At 37.1% G+C, this 19,848-nt stretch overlaps 1 protein-coding gene across 4 annotated transcripts in view; it reads right to left on the bottom strand.

Moving 5' to 3' along the window:
* Positions 1–9,180, bottom strand: part of LOC18441596 (regulator of nonsense transcripts UPF2) — a 49,875-nt gene extending 40,695 nt beyond the window's left edge. The window contains exons 1-5 of one of the 4 annotated variants that reach the window (XM_020671858.2): positions 9,099–9,180; positions 7,904–7,991; positions 6,760–6,830; positions 2,537–2,739; positions 1,608–1,952 (exon numbers count right to left, since the gene is read on the bottom strand). In XM_020671858.2, coding sequence (XP_020527517.2) covers positions 1,608–1,952; positions 2,537–2,641 — 450 coding nt within the window. In that variant the 5' untranslated portion in view covers positions 2,642–2,739; positions 6,760–6,830; positions 7,904–7,991; positions 9,099–9,180. The remainder of the gene's footprint in view (positions 1–1,607; positions 1,953–2,536; positions 2,740–6,759; positions 6,831–7,903; positions 7,992–9,098) is intronic. The other 3 variants (XM_088846132.1, XM_020671857.2, XM_088846131.1) reach the window with 3 other exon arrangements.
* Positions 9,181–19,848: the final 10,668 nt, after the last annotated feature.

The raw sequence follows: 19,848 nt of genomic DNA, 5'->3' as shown, positions 1-19,848 counted from the left end.
GACGAAGTCATTTCCCTTCCATGGGTCGCCTTTGTGAAAGAGAGGGAAATACTTGATGGGGAATCAGTAGCCCATGAGTTCATACAATCCAGGCATAGGGGCAACTCTCTCGGTGTAAATAATGCAAGTTGAACCTATAAAAGCCAATGATTAGACTGATCAGGGTTTCTTAGATAAGATTATGGGGCTTATGGGATTCGGTACAGGTGGCGTAGGTGGATTTCAGGATGTGTGGCTACAATTTCTCAGTTCTTATCAATGGAGCACCAAAGAAATTCTTCAAGAGCTCAAGAGGCTTATCACAGGGGGGACCCTCTCTCCCCTTCCTTTCCTCCATAGTTGCTGGATCTTTTGCCCGTACTTTAAAAGGAGTTCATGAGGAAGAACTGCCATCAGGTTTCAAAGCATCACCAAAGGTCTCCGACTTGCAACATGTTGATGACACACTTTAACTTTTGTGATACTACTAAAGTCCAAAAGAATTCCTTATGGCGGTTCTGAAGATATTTTGACGCAGTATGTGATTCAAGGGCCAAATGGCCAAAAAACAAAAAAAAAAGGGGCTATTAGGAATAGACATCCCAGATCATGAATTGAAAGAGCTAGCCAGATTTGTAGAGCGTGGACTTGACAAGCTCCCAGATAAGTATTTAGGCCTGCCACTAAATCTTGGCAACCAGCTAAAGGAATGTGGAGGAAATATATACACAAAGTGAAGTTGTACTCATGGAAGATAAGGTACTTATCCATTGGGGGTGAATACCATTATTAGGTCAACATTGTCCAATTTACCTGTTCACTAGATGTTTTTATATATGATCCAGTATCAGTCATGAGGCAAATGAAGAAGTTGATGAAGAAATTTCCATGGAGTGGGTTTTCAGAAAGACAAAATCTTCATTTAGTTAGATGGTCAAAGGCATCCAAGCCAAAAAGCAAATGGTGCTTGGGTTTAAAACTCTAACCTAGTGTGAACAAGCAAACACAGCTGTTCGCAGTTTGTAGTCCAATCTTAGCCCAATGAGTAAGTGGTTTTTTGCCAATCTCCCAACATTTTCCTGATGAGAAGAACGAGGAATGGTAAATTATTTGTCTATGCATTGTTCTTCCCATCACACACGTATGGGCTTTTATCCTAGATCTATTTGACATAACCTGGTATTGGTGCCATCCTCAGTTAAGGCCCTATCATTGGAATGGTATTTCCCGTCTGCCAAAGGGATTGGTACTGTGGAGACCAAATTTACTGACTACCATTTGGCTTACTTGGTTAGAGAGAAAAAATAGATTCTCTAAGGACAAAAGTAGAGGTTTGAATAGAATCAACGAACATGTCCAGGCCACGGTGGCCTCATTGGCTAAGGTTAGAGTTTTATACAATCTTACGAAAGTTTCTATGAAATTGAAATTTTTTTGAGGGGTCTGTACAAAATATTTCCTAAATATACACACTACATACACAATACACGTACAAACATTCATACATTTATACATACATACATATTTATAATAGACGCATACATACATATATATAATAGATGCATACATACATATATATAATAGATGCATACATACATACACATGATGTAGAAATTAATAAGGTATACCTCCTCTAGCACTTCTTGTCCCGATAGAGGCAGTCCCAAGAAAATTCTTCCCTGACGAGCAAAACCAGCAAGCAGCGATAAATTCGTCTGGGTTGTGTCTCGGTCCTTCAAATGCTCCAAGCTAGTAAGATCCTTAATTATGTTTATGAAAATGCCAGCATCATCAATAACTCCAACAAAATATAGTTCCATGAGGAGCTTTAGAGTGCTGCGCTTCTTCAGTGCCCTCATGCTCCGATCGACATCCAAATCTTCTCCAGATTTTCCAGGGAAGAACACTTTCAATAGCCCTTGAATTAGGCTAGGGGAGAAATCCTTGTACCTTTGATGGAGCAAAGAACATACCTATACAGTTGAATATAGAGACATAATTTAGTAATACAACCAAACTGATATAGAACAAACTTAATTTCTTAATTTGGCAGTCCAAGATGATAGTAAAGACAAGAAATCACATGAGTGGAGTACATACTTTAAGGCCACAGTACATGCCATTTTGATAAAAGTGGTTAACGCCTGAATCCAATGGTACGAGTTTGCAAAGAACATATTCTCTGAAGCATATTATAGAGGGATCGACTATCAACAATATCACAGCATGATTTTCATAATCCTGTTATTCATTAAGAGCCTAGTTTTTTCTCTTTACACCTGTAAGCTCTAGATGAACTTTCTACAAGCAAACCTAGCAAAATTACGGCAAAATCAAATGAAATTAAATATTGCACTTCAATGTGCAAGCACCAAGTTAATTACAACAGAATATATCTGGTGATTCGGTATCATTAAATGCATAAACAAGCTAATGGTTCTTGTCTAGAGGGAGCTTTTCAACAGAGCGAAATATAAAGATAAATAAATTCCAGGAAAGGGTTAAATTAGCAAGAACAGAATCTCCTTATTCAAGAAGAAAGCACAAAAATGATCACCTGAACAGCTGCCTGTATATCTGAAGTTCTAAGTTTTGCTTCACAAATAGATGTCACAGCTTCACTCACAAACTTGCTCAAATTAATGCTTCTTAGGTCTTCCATCAGTGCTTCACGCTGCTCCTCATTTATTTGTTTAAGCTTCTTAATAACTGTTGTATTACGCTTTATGCTGGAATCTAACGTCCTGAGGAAAGCTGAATCTGAAACGAAAGGTCACAGCAGATTTTAGGCATTTAATTATCCAAGTACACATTAATAAGCAGCACATGATTTCAAAGACAGAGAAACAAGTAAAGCAGCATTTTAACTCCTCATGACAACATATCCATCACCGCAACTAGACTCAATCAAGTTCCAGTCAGTAAGACAATAAAAGAGTTTTGATGGACAAATCAAACTTCAAATTAGAGAAGTTTCTTGTACGAAATAATGCCATCCTGCACATAAACTTGCTCAAGTTCAGATAAACCTCGGCCTTCAATCGTTCCCGTATAAAGTATTTGATTCTCCCACAAATTATAAACATCAAAATCATAGACTATCTTCCAAACTATTCAGAATGCAATCATGAACTACATGAAGGATTACTAGAAAAAGGAAAATCTGCTAAAGAGATGTAGAATTATTATTAACCCAGATGAATTTCTTAATAACAATATGGTGATGTTAGGTGCTTTAGTGACATATATCCAAGCTATGTGGTGTTGATGTGTTTTGTAATAGAATCCCAGTGGAGTAACAAATCAGGAAATGATTTCCTAGTCCTTAGATTACGAAAATAATCATGATAATGGCCTCTGAATGAGCCAGGACTTTGGACATGCCCTCAAAATGATGCAATAAGCCTATACTCCAAAAATGATGAAGTTTAGAGTTCATTTTGATGGGTTTCCAAAGTTCACCGCTAGCCCAGTCTATGCACGTATAGGCCTCATGGTGAATTCCCAAGTTGGACTGAATGGTACCAAAATGCTCCCAAACTTGGGACAATGCTTTATGGAGGTATTACAATATTACTCACCTAAAATCTTTGAATTTGGATGCATTTAAGGGCTTTTCAAGGCTCACCACGAGCCTAGTTTAAGCACAAGGGGCTCTAACAGTGAACTTTTGATTTGGTCACAAATGTTATCCAAATCAAACCAAAATCTTGGGCAGTTTGAAAATGACAAATTCAAATAAGGGATGAGTTTCATGACGAATAGATGAGGATTGAGTAACTTTCGAAACTTCACCATGAGCTACATGTAGCTTAGATGTGGATGCGTGGTGAATTATCGAATCAGGCTCAAATGGATGTGAAATGGGTTTCAACTTGGTTTAGACTCTCCTTTAGGCTAGTTTAAACTAGGTTTTGATGGGGTTTGATCCGGTTTCCAGCAGTTCACCGCTAGCTGCATATAGCCAAGCATAGGCTCACATGAACTATCGAAAAGGGGCATTAATGTGTATGGGAGAGTGGTGAAACTTCATAGCGAAGCCTATCTAGACCTAATGAGGTTAAAGGCAGAGTTGAAGAAGCAAGGTGTGTGTGAATTGCCGAGTGCTACGGTGGAGTCTGAGGTCCTACAGACTATAAATCATTGCATCGAGGTGGAGTTGACCAAGCTGCTGAGTTCCAATGGTGAGGGACTATAGCACTTCAATGGGCCTAAGAAGGGAGTGATCAAAAAGAGAGAGTAGCCCCATAAAACCCTCTTAAGTTGTTTCATTTGCAAAAGTGACCACCGGAGAAGGAACATCCGTAAAAACTGTCTCTCAATATAGTTGGGCTGGTGGGGAAGGACAAGGAAGCACCAGCACAGACCTGCTCAATATGCTTGTTTAAATGCAACTGGTTGATGCCAGTGTGAGAAATTGGAAACCAAAGCCAAGCAGGGTCATCATGAGGAGATCGTTCTTGGTGAAGGTGGACCACTAGACAAGGTCATCAAGCTCCATGGAGCCATCCTTGACTAGTAAGGGTTGTGATGCGAGGGAACATCCACCTAGCCCAAATGGACACAGAAGGAGATTCAGCAATCGGCATGAGTATCGCAGGTATAGCTCGGCCACTAGAAAGGCTGGAGTGAGACCACTCTCTTAAGGACACTCTCTTAATGACCACAGGTGGTGGCATGGGTTATGGTGGCAGCAGCAGACCTGACCGCGCACCTAGAAGGACACATGTTGGAAGCTCTAAGGACATGATTGTGTCTATGAGACAGGACAGACATGGTGCAGCAACGGACCTCATCACACACACCCAAATGGAGACATAACGGCCGCTTAAGCACCTAATCATGTGTGCAGTGCAGCAGACTCAACCAAGTGGTGCAAGAAGGACTTGGCAGAAGGCTTTATCCTGACAAGTATGAGCCTTGGACGAAAGCTAAGGTTTATGGGAACCGATGTAGGACAAGCATCCAATGAGGACGTTGGAGTTAAGGTGGTGAAGGCTTTGATAGACCCCTTTCCTTAGAGGCATGCAAGCTAAGTAGTGCACAGGGAGCCCGTAGCAGCAAAACAAATCACAATGGATCCGCAAGTCCATTTGGACTTGTGCTACTTTCGTAAATAGCTCTCTCTTGGCAGGCCTCTCCTTGGGACTGGTAAACCTACATCAGGGAATTGAGGTCCCTTCATCCATGACTGAGTGGAGTGGTTGGTACGATGTGGTTCATGGAACTTGCACATGCGGTCTAGTGGCTAAAGACCCTTGGCACGAGACTTTAGGCAAGTAGTGCAGACATATGGCTAAGAACGGTGGAACATAGTGGACCACCGAGGCCAACAAGCTATTGCTTGATTGGTCAAACCATGAGCAGCTGATCTAATAGGAGTTGGAGCATGGACTGGGTGCAAGAAGTAGCTGATCATAGACTTGGCTGGGCACATGCATTGATCCAAGGAGCGGACGGACCAGATCATGGAGGATGAAACTAGTGTGGCAATGGCACGTGGAGCCGGAAGCCTCACTACCACACGTCCGCGCAGCAGTGAGGGGGATGGGTGCAATCAAGTGCCCCTGAGCTGGATAAGTCGCTTGGAAATTGGTCAAACCATGGGAAGCTGATCTAATAGGAGTTGGAGCATGGACTGGGTGCAAGAAGTAGCTGATCATAGACTTGGCTGGGCAAGTGTGTTGATCCAAGGAGTGGGCAGACCAGATCATGGAGGATGAAACTAGTGTGGCAATGGCACGTGGAGCCTGAAGCCTCACTACCACACGTCTGCGCAGCAGTGAGAGGGATGGGTGCAATCAGGTGCCCCTGAGCTGGATAAGTCGCATGGAAATAAGGTGAAGTTCAATTTCAAATGGTGCAGCAGCAGCCTACGAGTGGGCTGTGACAACCATTGAGCATGGCAGCTAGGAAATTAAATGTAACAGCCACTGACGATGTGTAATTTGAATTTCAAGTAGTGTAATTGACAAGGATTCTATATAAACCAGGTCCAGACCTTGGCGGGCATCTGTGGCAGTACACATGTAAGTGAATAGAGTAACAAAATTGGGTTACAACCCTTTGTCTATTGCTTGTACGTGACCCTTGTGTGCTTGTCAGCTCTTTCCTCTTGCCTGGCTTGTGTAAGCCGGCCTTGCCTTAGTCAAGGTGGAGACTTTCGCTAGCCACTGCACCGGTCCACTAGGTACAGAATTTAGCAACGTGACACTGAACTCTATGATTTCTCATGTCTTCCTGAAGTATCTTCTCAGTAATGATAAAAGAATGAAATATATATGCCCATAAAACAGGATAGAGACCTTCAAAGAAAAAGGTCAGAAAGACATCTTGGATTCATTTTGGAATTTTCACTCACAATATTTTTTTATGAATCTGTCAACCTCATAAGTCATGATTAATAAAGATCCATACTAGTCCCTCCGGTGTCATGTACAAAGCTCGGAGAGCCCTCAAAATCCAAGAGTTTGTACCTGATGAGGAATCCTCTTGGACATGACCAGGAATAAGGTTACCTTTCCATCCATTCCAGTCAAATCTCCTTTACTTTCTTTTTCTCAACATTAGTAGTGGGTTCAAGTACCATAAACAAATCTCATGATGAACTTTATAAGAACGAATATTAAATATCATATTTTCTTTTACAAAACAAAACCACGACATTCAGTTCAATATTCTATGTGAGACAATCCAGTCAATGAATTGATTGCATCATCTAAACAGAGTCACATTAGAAAAACTTCCATTGTTATGCAGGAGATGGATATTAAAACATACACAGTAAATTCAATCTCTTTGAGAAGATTTAACCCAGTGTCTGCAAAGCAATGCGGCAAATCAGTACGTTCCTACATTCAGATATTAAAACACACATTAAATTCAATCTCTTTGAGAAGATTTAACCCGGTGTCTACAAAACACTGCATCAAATCAGTAAATTTCTATATTCAGATAGCAAGAGCCTGGGGTTCTGGTAGCTCACGTCTCACATAGAAGGAAAGCAAAGGACCACAATTGATGACAAAAGATAATGCTGAGTTGCAGACATACACAAGCAAGACTGAGGAGGTTGCATTCTTTTAGCTTCAGATATTTTGGAATTGTTTCTGAGCAGGAGACACTTTTAATAGCATGACCACAAGACTCATACCTCTCCAATGTTTACTTAGCTCGGGCACTAGCAAGTGTCCAATATTTGCCCATATCTAAAAGCCAAGATTTACCAAGTAAACTAGGTTTTTGACCAGACCCCTGAGCTTTTAAAATTTGGCACAAGGAACTACACTGTTAATGTCAGGTGCCCTTGACCTCTAGGATGCAAGCTATCAGTCCTGATGTTTCTACTTGGTGTGCAAATTCTGATCCGAGAGTCCAATTTGTCCAGCTACTAATACAAAATAAGGATAGCTCGTCAAAAGTGTTAATGTGCTCAGAAGGTCTATTCACTAACAGTTAAGTTGAAGGTCTTCATAATTTTTAGGAGAACACCCAATGGATCTGTAAGATGATCAATTGGCATTGATTGTTGAAGAAGGGAAGACATTTAATTGGTCAGAGGTAGGTTTAGTAGGCAAGTGTACTTTGTTGGAAGAGCCTCCACGAAAGGAAGATGCTTCATACAGTGGTGCATATAAAGGAGACCCTTAACAATTAATTTACAAACACAATGTTCCAAAGGGGTGTAAGCAACAAATTACTAAACTTGCATATTATGTTGTCTTTATTAGTTTGAAATCCCTTTCATAATGGTTAATGAAGTACGTAAATTACACCATCGAGTTACAGACCCTTCAAAGTGAATGGGCAGTTAAAGCACAACCATAAGAATTATATAACAGCATCCAATAGCAATTTCTATATTACCACATCCATCTATTTAACATATTCATAGACACAAATTATTCTTCGTGAAAATACTCACCTGGTCTTTCAGGACTAAGATTACTTCGACGTAAAGCCATCTTTGCTTCAATCGACTTTTTGAACTCCTCAAGACGGGCAACGCTCTCCTAGAAAATCAAATGAAGAAAGGGATGTTAAACAATTCCAAATTACGGGAGAGAGTGATTTTCATGACCAACCAGATAAAATTATCCTTTCAAGCTTCCCAAAAGAAAGAGATAACGACAAGTCGAAACAAATCCCTGTAATGGGGATTACCACTCAAAGCCTAAGAAAGTGTACAATCATTCTATCTTCATATATCAGGATAAGTTGGGAATGTGATCGTATAATATGAACATAATTATGGATTTGATCTGAAGATCATCATACCTTCATTTAGCGAAAGGCCTTATGTCAAACAGAAAATTTGCCAATGATTAGATTACAGTGACCAATTTATGTATCATCATGGGAGGAGGAAAAGATATAGGATCTCCAGTAATGCCATTTGAAGTAGCTTGTTGTTTATTTCCACTTGAAGTAGACAGATGATTGCTAACTGCTAACCTCTCAAATTCCAGATTTATATGCTATTCTATTCAAGCATCCAGCATTGTACTAAAAATTGCGGTGGATGGCAGCTTGTGAATAGATTTTAATGGCTGCCTTACATCATAAACTGTTTTTTTTGTATACCTCTCTGTCTTGGACAGAAAAGAGGGAAGCCTTTCGCATTAGGATTTCAAGAATGCGTGCCCCCTACCTTTTGTATACCATCATCTCCATGTAACTCCTAATTCTCATCTCTCGACAGATTTAACCCAAATGAAAGATCCAAGCAGTGACATTGATGATCAACCCTCATTGGGACCCAAGACGATCCCAAAGAAATGAGGCTTCACTAGATTGCAGCTTAATACCTCAAAGGTCTATGCCTAAAGCCAATAAATAGACTAATTGCAAAGAATAATTATAAGTTCTTAGGAAAAATGTAACATATATAAAAAGTAATTCTAATATTAAGAAGAGATATTTAAATAGATCCACAGAAAATATGATAAAGATTTTGCGTTTTGACATGCATCACCATGACCAAGAAACATGCATGAAGGATAAGAAGTACGCATATATCAAAGCTTAAGAAAAGGAACTGCGAATTAAATAGTTCATGGCAGGTCACTTACGAATCCAATATTGGAAAACTTCAAGTACAAATGAGAAGATAAGCTTACCTCACCATCTTGTTTGCCATGGTGATCGCCAGCTGCCCGACATTCATCATCAGCATGTTCCATCCTTCCAACTTTGTATTTCCTATAGGTTTAGCTTTGTCAATACTGGATATGCATTACACAGAAACTGGTACAATAAACTTTTACTATCTGAAGCCCTGGACATCTAACCATGGGGAACTCAAGTGCAAATTACCAAATTACGTACATGAGGACATAGATAATTGAACTAATGAAAAGAAAACAGGAAACTGGCATTGAACATAATACACCTTTTCTTTTACAAATACTTAAAAATTATCCCATACAAAAATCCAATATTCCATCAATTTCAAGGTTAACTAACTTTAGCTGGTCAATCATATCTTTTGCTTTTTTTGTGATAACTAGCTTGTCAACTGTATCAGAAATTCTTCCACAAGCAAGAAGGAGATTTCATACCAGTTATCTGAAAAATGGAGAGATAGTTTGATCATTTTCCATTGTTAATGACATGAAATGTATTAAACAAGAACGCCATTGTTGAAGGGGAAATTTTCATCACCTATCATAGCTGGATGCCATTTTTACGTGTCATGGAAATATTCCCATAATCTTGCAATGGCAACTTAATTTCACTAAACCAAGTACACTGGAATTAAACAACGACCATATGTTACTTCTATTTCAATGAGAGTTTACTTTATAAAATATCACAAATCCTTAGTTCTGGTAATAATATAAGAAGATGATGGCTTTATACAATTGTTTATATTAATCCAGTAATCTATGCAAACCCCAACTAAAAAATTCTATGAAATCGATCACAATTTATAATATCTCAAAATCCAAGCACAAATCATTGTTACTCACAATGTCAGGTAATTACAGAGGAAGTAGGTAGCTGATTTTGGTTTTAATTTTCCTATCCATGGCACCGGTTTAATCATTTAAAACCCAAATTGATAATGATTCACAATTAAAACATTTTTACTTTACTATTACATGAATATTCACAAATTATGAGTCCCAGATGAAATTAACTGTAACAAGCAAAACTCTTTCCATTAAGTGCCCCGCCCTTAACAAATGAAAATTTTCTTACTTTGATATAGATATTATAATAATTGTTCTCGATAAAAACCTGCATTTAAAGAGTACAAGAGAGAAAGTAAAACCTAATTTCAGAGAAAACATATCCAGATTAAATTTTACAAAATATCCGCAATACTTTGCGTTATTCAATAAAGTGGTTTTCAAAAAAAAAAAAAAAATCTAAATAAAAGAAGAAAATAATCAGAAGCAATAGAGAAAGGTGTTCACAGACCTAGGACGAGAGAGAGAAGGTAGGCAGGTAATGAAAGTCGGAGATTTCCTCTAACCTCCGCTACTCGCAGTCAAAGTTCGGAGTGCAATATAGAAAGAAAATGTAGAGAGAGAGAGAGGGGGACGAAATAATACTATGAGAGAGATGAAATAATCCTAACGTTTTGGCTCTCGAGATAAATTAGCTAAGTTTAAAGCACTTGAATTTTTTGGTTTAAATAAAGTACTATTAAGAGAGAGATGAGAGAGAAAGAGATGGCTCTAATCATCATATCTATATATGGTTCGGGAGTTGCTTCGTGCAACACGTGTCGTCCACTAATAGCTTTGAGGCGTTTGGGGGAAGAGGTTTTAAACCCACGATGTTTTCAATTAGGAGAAATGTTGCGATAAGAGCGCAGCTCTATTAGAATAAGAATGCCTCGCATTGAAACAAAAAAAAAAAAGTGCTGGGTCAGAAAACTTTTATTTCGATAATCTCAATCTCAATAATTACGGTTGTGAAAAACATTAGGATAGCAAAAAAATAAGGATTCCATGTTCTAAAAATAGTGTATACTATAGCATATTATTAGACTATTTATTTCTTCCTAAAAAAAAGTGCTCACTGGTCCACAAGATCTTTATAATTTTTTGAGTTTTAAATTTCATAATCATCAATGAAAATTCATTTTAGAGCTATCGTAGCGATTTCTCATGTCCAAAGTATATTTTGGATCAAGCTTTGAGGTGAGGCTTTAATTTTTCTCTTTCATTATTTCTTTTTTTATAAAGCTTGTCTTAATTGAAAACATCGTGGGTATAAAGCCTCTTCCCCCAAACGTCCTGAAGCTATTAGTGGACAATGCATGTTGCACGAAACAACTCCCGAGCGATATATAGATCATGATTAGAACCATCTCTTTCTCTCTCATAGTTCTCTCTCTCTCTTAATAGTACCTTATTTAACCCAAAAAAATCAAGTGCTTTAGTTAATTTATCTCGAGAGCCAAAAGCATTAAGATTATTTTATCTCTCTCTCATTAGTATTATTTAGACCCTCTCTCTCTCTCTCTCTACATTCTCTTTCTACATTGCACTCCGAGCTTCGACTGCAAGTTGCGCAAGTTAATCTCCGACTTTCATTACCTACCCACCTTCTCTTTGAGCACCTTTCTCTATCGCTTCTTATTATTTTGTTCATATATTTAGATTTTTTGTTTTGAAAACCACTTCATTGAATAACACAAAGTATTGCAGATATTCTGTAAAATTTTCTCTGGATATGTTTTCTCTGAAATTCGGTTTACTTTCTCAGTTGTAGTATTTAAACGCAGTTTTTATCGAGACTAATTATTATAACATCTATATCAAAGTAAGAAAATTTTCATTTGTTAAGGACAGAGCACTTAATGGAAGGAGTTTGACAGGGCACTTAATGGAAGGAGTTTGGCTTGTTACAGTCAATTTCATCTAGGACTCAAATTTGCAAATATTCATGTAACAGTAAACTAATAATGTTTTAATTGTGAATCATTATCAATTTGGGTTTTGGGTGATTAAACCGGTGCCATGTATAGGAAAATTAAAACGCAAATCAAGTAGTGATTCAAAAAGAGGACCGCCCAACGCCTAGGCGGTCCAAAAGGCCTAGGCGCAGCACCCAAGCCTAGGCACCAGAAAAATGTGAAAACCCTGAGTGCCCACCTAGCCACCGAGGAACCAGCCTAGGTGAGTGCCCGGTCCAGCTCTGGGCGGCAGTCCAGGGCCTGCGCCCCTCCTAGAGGTGGAAAAGAAACTCAGTAGGGGCATTTTGTGTCATTTTGTTTCATACTAAGGGGCCAAAATTGTGAGTTTTAAGTTCATTTAAAACCTATAACCCATTAGAGGCCAATATAGAGCGAGAACCCCCAAAAACTAATTTTTGGTGATTTCTTTAAGATTAAAGGGTTACTCAAAGTTATGAGAAATTGATTAAAACATCACTAATTGATATTAGATTTAATTTTGGATGTTCTATACATCAATTAGAGGGTTTTTTAGAAGATTTTGAGTCCTTAGAAGCATCTTAGAGGTTGAAATTTGGAGATCAAGCAATCAAAGTAAGTGGTTTTTTTTTAATTGCTTGTATACGTTGTATTATTTTCATATTTTAAGATGTCTTCTTCGGGATCTAATAGAAGTGGTGATCCAGGTTGGAAATATGGCTACAACCAAAATCCTTTGGATAAAAATTGTATAAGATGCAAGTTTTGCGAAAAAGATACAAAATGGGGCATAAACCAGTTCAAAAAACATTTTGCCAGTATCAGGGGGGACTTATGGCTATGCTTATGGAGTGTGTGCTCCTATGTGTTGTGTAGTATACTTTTGATTTTAATGTACTCTAAATCCCTAATGCTTATATTTTATACAATATACAGTTATATTTATACTGTTAAATACTATATCGGCCTTTTTTTTTTTCGATTGGGCCACCCAAGTTCTGGGCGACCGCCTAGGCACTGGACGGCCTAAACCCCATAGGCCGCCGAGGACCCACCTAGTGCTTTTTGAAACATTGAAATCAACTACCTACTTCCTCTATAATTACCATACATTGTGTGTAACAATGATTTGTGCTTGGATTTTAAGATATTATAAATTGTGATTGATTTCACATAATGTTTTAGTTGCGGTTTGAATAGATTACTGGATTTAATATAAACAATTGTATAAAGCCATCATCTTCTTATATTATTACCAGAACTAAGGATTTGTGATATTTCTTGGTGGTTAGTTAAAAATGGTGAAAAAATAATTTGATTGAAGACCATGTTCTAAAATAAATTGTTCTTCTAAGCATGTTAGTGATATGAAATTGTATTCTACTTGATAGGGTGGTTTGATGCTTTTTGGATCATTCTCATCTAAGTCCTTTTATGCAATGTATTGAAAATCGACTCGGCCAAGGTACTCAGACCTTGGTCGAGGCGAGATACTCGGACGAGTCCGAGTAACTCACCCAAGTCCAACCAGTCTTTAAAAAGGAAAAATAAATACAAATAAATAGCCATAATATTGTATAACCTTCCAATCACTTACACAAAACATCAAATGGTGTATTAGCTGAGTGATTTGCCCTTTGTATGCCTCCTTGCAGCAAGTCTCAGGTTCGAATCCTCAATACCTCTTGACTTCCCCCTTTATATTTTTTAACTGCCTAAGAAGTGGGCTCGGTTTAAAAACACAAAAAGCGAGTGTTCATGTTCGGGGTTTGAACCCCAACCATGATGGGACATAAGCATTTGCGCTACCCAGAGCACCATTTTAACATTTCTGATTGAAGTCGTTGTATTAATCTATATACATTATGTATGGTGTGTGTACAGCAAAACTCGCCTCGCCCATAGGGCGAGTCTGAGTGGACTCGGCCAAGTCCTAGTACACTACTTTTATGTTTAGAAGGATGCAATACTTTACTGCAGAAGGTTTTTAACTTCAATTCTATTTGACACATAGGGAAGAAAACTTTTATGCCACAGCACTTAGAGCCTGTTAATATATTTCATCTCATTATTCAGATGTTTATATTGGTGATCAGGTTTATTTCGGGAAGGGGAGGAATTTGGCTTCATAACTGGTATCCTGAATTGCGCCTCTTTTATAACAAGGAATAAGCGGTGGGTTTATATGAAATATCTTGCTCTCAAAACATTGGTGACTTAGTACAATCAGAATGATTCACAGAGAAGGCTAGATGAATTTAGTCAGTTTTTGAGGGAAGTATGGATATTAACATTTATGGAAAGTTCAATAACTCATTAACTTAGTGCACTGAGAATGATTCAAAGTTAATTGGTGTGATAAGACAGGAGAATTTGTGGGAATCTTGATAAAAGTATGGATGTTCACATTTATCATCGATGGTACTTGTTGAGGTTACTTTGGTTAAGTTGCCTCCGTATATTCTTTCTTTTAGCTTCTTTTCTCAATGGTGAGAAGAGTGGACTGGCTAGGATATGATGGTGATTAAACATTTTTATGTTATTAATTGGGTAAAAGGTTGTAGCTCGAAGTTTCGAGGAGAGAGATTTTGAAATTGGTTATGTAAGCTTCTTTTGATGAGTATCTTGAAGACTTAGGAATGAGGTTGTTGAGCTGTTGTTGTTTATATTAAGGTTTCATCTTTCAAGGTGAGGGTTTGATCACTCATAATATTGTCAAAGGAAAGTTGTTGATTAGAGCTGCACGGCCATTTCAGTTCACCTAATTTCTCTTTGCTCATGGGGTACTCAGTTATTCACCCAAGCTGATAAGTTTTGTTCGTCTCAGTTTTGGAAGAATGTATGTTACAAATAATAGCATACCAAAGAGGAGCTACTTGAGGCTGAATACACTGTATTTTTGTTGTTGTAGAAGCTCTTCATTAAACACTATTAGCCATTATTTATCTTGATGGTGAGGGCATATGGACTTGAAGAACAAGTTCTACCATAGAAAATGGTCAAGTAGCCAACCATATTATTATCCCCACAAAAAGGGCAAAAAAAAGAAAAAAAGGAGGCTAACCATAACTGATAGACATCTGTAGCACCAGGAATTTTAGTATCTTGGTAAATTGTTATGTGTTATAGGGAAGAAGAAACAATGTTTGATCCCCTTATACATTAGAGATATGATCACGGACTTTGACATTTAAATTCACCAAAATAATTTTATAAAGTAAACTCTCATTGAAATAGAAGTAACAGATGCTCCTTTAATTCCAGTATACTTGGTTTATTGAAATTAAGTTGCCATTGCAAGATAATGAGAATATTTCCATGATACACGATCTTAAGCTCAGAAGCAACATTCAACTATGGTAACGTGTTGGGCGGTACGAAGAGAGAAATCCTTGAATATTTGGGTAGCCAGCATCGACCAAGTAAAATTTTCCTAATAAAGAAACAAACTACGTTTATTACCTCATTGGTTTATGTATATGCAATTTTGAATATTGTAAAACAGTACAATGTTGTAAAACAGTACAATGTTGTAAAACAGTACAATGTTTACCAGGGGGCACATGAAGAGGGTCTGTACATGTGAGTGACTTTTGAAGAATACGAGAATCCGATGCCAAACCTTCCCACCCCGCAAGTACATATTAAAATTTTAGATTTAAGGAAAAAACACTCATAACATCTGTGATGTGAAACTCTTACGATTCTGGTATTTACTTTGAACATACCGACTAACAATAGCAGGGATATGGGTGCCGTCAATGGCCCCAATACAGTCCTACATAGACCAAAATTGAAATCAATGAGCAAAGTAGACTCTACCTAACAATTGATAATTTGAAATGAAATGAGTTAAACTTTGAAGTTGCAAACTACCTCGAAGTAATCTTTAAACCTCCTATCTTTGCTTATTTCTAGTTGTGTAGCCATATGTGGGCGTCTTATGCAATCAGGATTGAGTCTTAAACTTGCATTCAGCACGCGATTAAAGTGTCGGCTAGCAGACTCCTCTGAGCACCCAAATTGGTGACCTATCTTGCGATTCCTCAAGTTGTGGCCAATAGTGTGGAAGAACATAACCAATTGTTCATTTAGAGATACCAAGAACATATCATTTATGTATTCTCTCTGCCTAATAATATCCCTAAGTTGGAAGTAAGCAGCTCGACTCATTCTTATTTGGTTACAACAACTCACTTCATCGGTGTGGATTATGGAGCTATAGAAGTTAGTGCCCAAAGGTCTTCACTTGGGGCCCTCGTTCTACGAAAAGCACTAGCCAAAGCTGTGGCAACTACACTTAAACTGGCTGCATATACATCCAAATTTACCATCATTCTTTCAAAGTCGGTTGTATCTCTCCGTTGGATAGTCATTGTAGATATCAACCATGCTTGGTAAGTTTTAGTTTTTGCACTTCAAAGCATCATACAATATTATGCCTCTCACAAAAATAGAAAATAATTTTGTGTTCATACTTGGTAAAGCCAATGGCCAAATTAGCCAAAAAAAATCTAGAATAAATCAATACACTTTTGACATTTAAAAACATCAATATAAACTTCAACAATATTCACCACTTCTAGGTTCTAGCACATATTCCACACAGATCAAATATTCAGTGTAGCACATATTCACTTATGAGCTCCAATTACCTCAGATGAGCAAAAATGACACAAGCTTGGTAGTTAATGATTCTTGCATGGCAAAAGAATCAGTTTTAGAAATCTCTTGCAAGAACACTACACCATTACAGCTCTCAATGGATCCAAACACTCCTCAAGGTGTTCTTTATCATGTATCCTTCATTGCGAAGAGCAAAAGTTGAGCTGAGCAGTCACTTATTTGCACCCAATGATACAAACTACACGAAAAGTACCCACCATCACTACTAAGTGAATTCGGTTGTTTCTCTTTTTTAGCTTTGAGAAAAATTCAGGTCAAGTATTCAAAAAAATTTAAAGAAAAAAGGAAGAAGAAGATAATTAACAGTCATGCATGTTCTAGCCTTCTTGGAATGAAGCCTTTCATTGGTGCATGCAAAAGTGAAAATTTTCCTCATCTTCACCCATTAACAAACAATATTTAACTAGCTTCATGCTCAACTTAAAATTCTTGGATGTTCTTTAATATTTTTATGCACTGCTAGGTCCAAATTTCTGATAATTCATTTCTTTTACAAGTATATGAGAAAAACAATTATTATTAATTCTCTCTCTCAAGTCCAAACAAAAGAAAAAGAGAAAATAAAAAACAACGTGCAGTATATCATGGTGTTTCCATTTGAGGGAAAGAGTTGGGAAGATGTGGTATTTGTAGTTCTTTCCTAGAGATGTTTGTCAAAAGTCAACAGCCCCTTCAATACTAATAATCAATAAATCGTAAAATGCTAGTTCAAAAAATACCCATCAATAAATCCAGAAAAAATAAATAGGTATTTAAACCGTTCATGGAAATTAGAAGACAAGATGTTTGTCAAAAGTCAACAGCCCCTACAATACTGATAATCAACTCAGAACCAATGCACGGTTCTTGTATGTGAATCATGAGCATGAACTAAGAAAAAGTGTGTTAAATGAACCAATTCACACCAAATTTATTAAACCAATTCAAGTGAAGACAATATATGAAATTGGAAATATTTGACGCAAATTTAGAAGAGTGCTACAATAAAATCAAAATTCAGAGGGCACAACAACAACCAAAAAAAAAAACATTTAGTTTGACACCAAATCATTACATCTAGGACTGGGTCTCTTCTGACATTTCTCTCTAGCAGACAATAAAGTCATACCATGCACTTTGACACCAAAACTCTACATACTATGGTTGGAGTCTAGATCATTTTGAACACGCCGCGTGATTGCATATGCAACTCCATAAAAAAAAAAAGCCAAATATTGGGAAAGCCTGTTGGGCACCTGGTTCATGTACATGCATAATCCAATGGATGACAGGGAAGTAAAACCAACGACTTAAGTTTAGAGCTCTGTCATGGATAAAAGCACAAGTAAATGGGCTTAAAATTCAAAGGAGAAAAAGAGACGGACTATTGCATATAGATTTTTTTTTAGAATATTGTATATAGATTTAATACACATATTCCAGCGAAAATCATCCAATTGACAAATAAAAATAAACAGTAAGAGAAGTTAGCATGTCAATATGATAACCCATTCAAGCTCGAAAGAAATAGGGTGTTTTAAAATAAGACTGCAAGATTATATCATGAAACTAATCAATTGAAACTGGAATTGACAGAAGCCCAAACTGATAATCAAATTACTCAAGAAAATTTACAGCACCAAATATAGGCGTAGTTGAAATTAAGTACTCTAAATTTGGCACATAGAATGAAGCACAAGAAGATGTAACGAGGCCCTAAAACCAACATAAAAAAAAAATAGAAATTTGGATGGATTACAGTAGACCCAAATTTAATTGTTTCCAAGTAATAAAAAAACCCAACATTTACCCAAATTTAATCTCAGGGGAAAATTTTCAGGCACGTATACATAAAAAACAATAAGAAAACAAAAGCAAAAAAGAAAATAAAAAGGAAAGAAACATGCATTTACAGGCAAAAATATTTGCAGATTGAATAACACAAAAAACACATCTAAACGGGGAAAATCTTACTTTTCTGTTGGGGCTCTACAGAGAGGTGCGAGTGGAACCGAAGAAGCTCCAGAGAGAGGATAGAGAGCAATGGCGTTAGGGTTTCGTTCTTCAGCATATGGCTCTACAGAGGTGCGAGTGGATCCGAAGATGCTCTAGAGAGAGAGGGAAGAAGCTCTAGCAATAGCCCTAGGGTTTCGTTTTCAGATGGCAGATGGTTTCGTTCTCAGCGGCATGGTTTGGTTCTATGGGGAGGTTCAGGGTTTCAGAAGTGCGGAGCTTACCGCAGTTGATGACGGCAAAGAAAGTACGTGATTTCCATGATGTCAATTCCACCTATTTTAGTGGGATTGAGATTTTCAAAATTTAGGCTTGATTCGGGTATTTTGGAGTTGTATGGAAATTAATTCGAGTATTTTGAAATTTCATGAAAATCTCAATTTCAATGGAAATGTCAATTTTAAGCAAGCCTAACGCAATTGTTTCTTTTTTTCTAGAAAAAGTGACTTTTGGAAATTTCAATCCAATGATCCAGGCACGCCCTTACAAAAACATAGTGGCAGTGTTTAAGAAAACATTTAGACCAATAGTTTCTATTGTTTTTAGATGGAACACCTACTTGTATTCATCTTTTAAATGGATGCTTTACACTTTTCTGACCGCATATGTAGAAATGTAGTCCAGCCCGCATGCAACATTTTTTTTAAAAATTATAGAAAGTAAGGGACATATATGCATCATGCTTACCACGAAAAAAAGAGAAAATATAAACGAAAAAAGTTCATAAAATGTTGCAACCTTAAATCGTAGAAAATAAAAAAGACAAACCTAAAAAATGCATCGTAAAATGTTGTTTTGATGTCGAATACCTATTTAATTAATCTCAACCTCGATATGTATGGATGTGGGAAAAAAAATTTAAGTACAAAAAAAGTACATCTTATAATAAAGGGAAAAAGTTTATATAGAGCCGAGGCTCTAAGCAATCAATTTTGAACCTACCTCAAAAAATTTACTAGAAAATGTTGTTTTGATGCTCCAATATACTCAAATTGATCATCTCAACATCAACATGCATAGACATGAGAAAAAAATGGATTTCAAGTTTTGGAAATAGTGTATTTTGTAATGCATTTTTGGAACATCAATTTTCAAGATTTTCAAGTTTTAATATATCTATTAATCTACACTATTTTTTAAGCTTTAAACTTTATAAATAAAGATGAAAATATATTTTAAGGCTATCACAAATATTTTCAGTATTGAAACTACATTTCTCAACACTATTTGAAGGTAGGCTCTAATTTGATTGTTTAAAGCCCAGGCTCTATAGAAACCACACCCTATAATAAATTATTTAG

This window comes from Amborella trichopoda, chromosome 9 (assembly GCF_054954075.1).
Source record: "Amborella trichopoda isolate Santa Cruz 75 chromosome 9, AtrichopodaSantaCruz75HAP2 v2.0, whole genome shotgun sequence".
NCBI lineage: Eukaryota > Viridiplantae > Streptophyta > Magnoliopsida > Amborellales > Amborellaceae > Amborella > Amborella trichopoda.
Note: the sequence above shows the minus strand (reverse complement) of the source record. Positions and strands in the feature narration are given on the sequence as shown.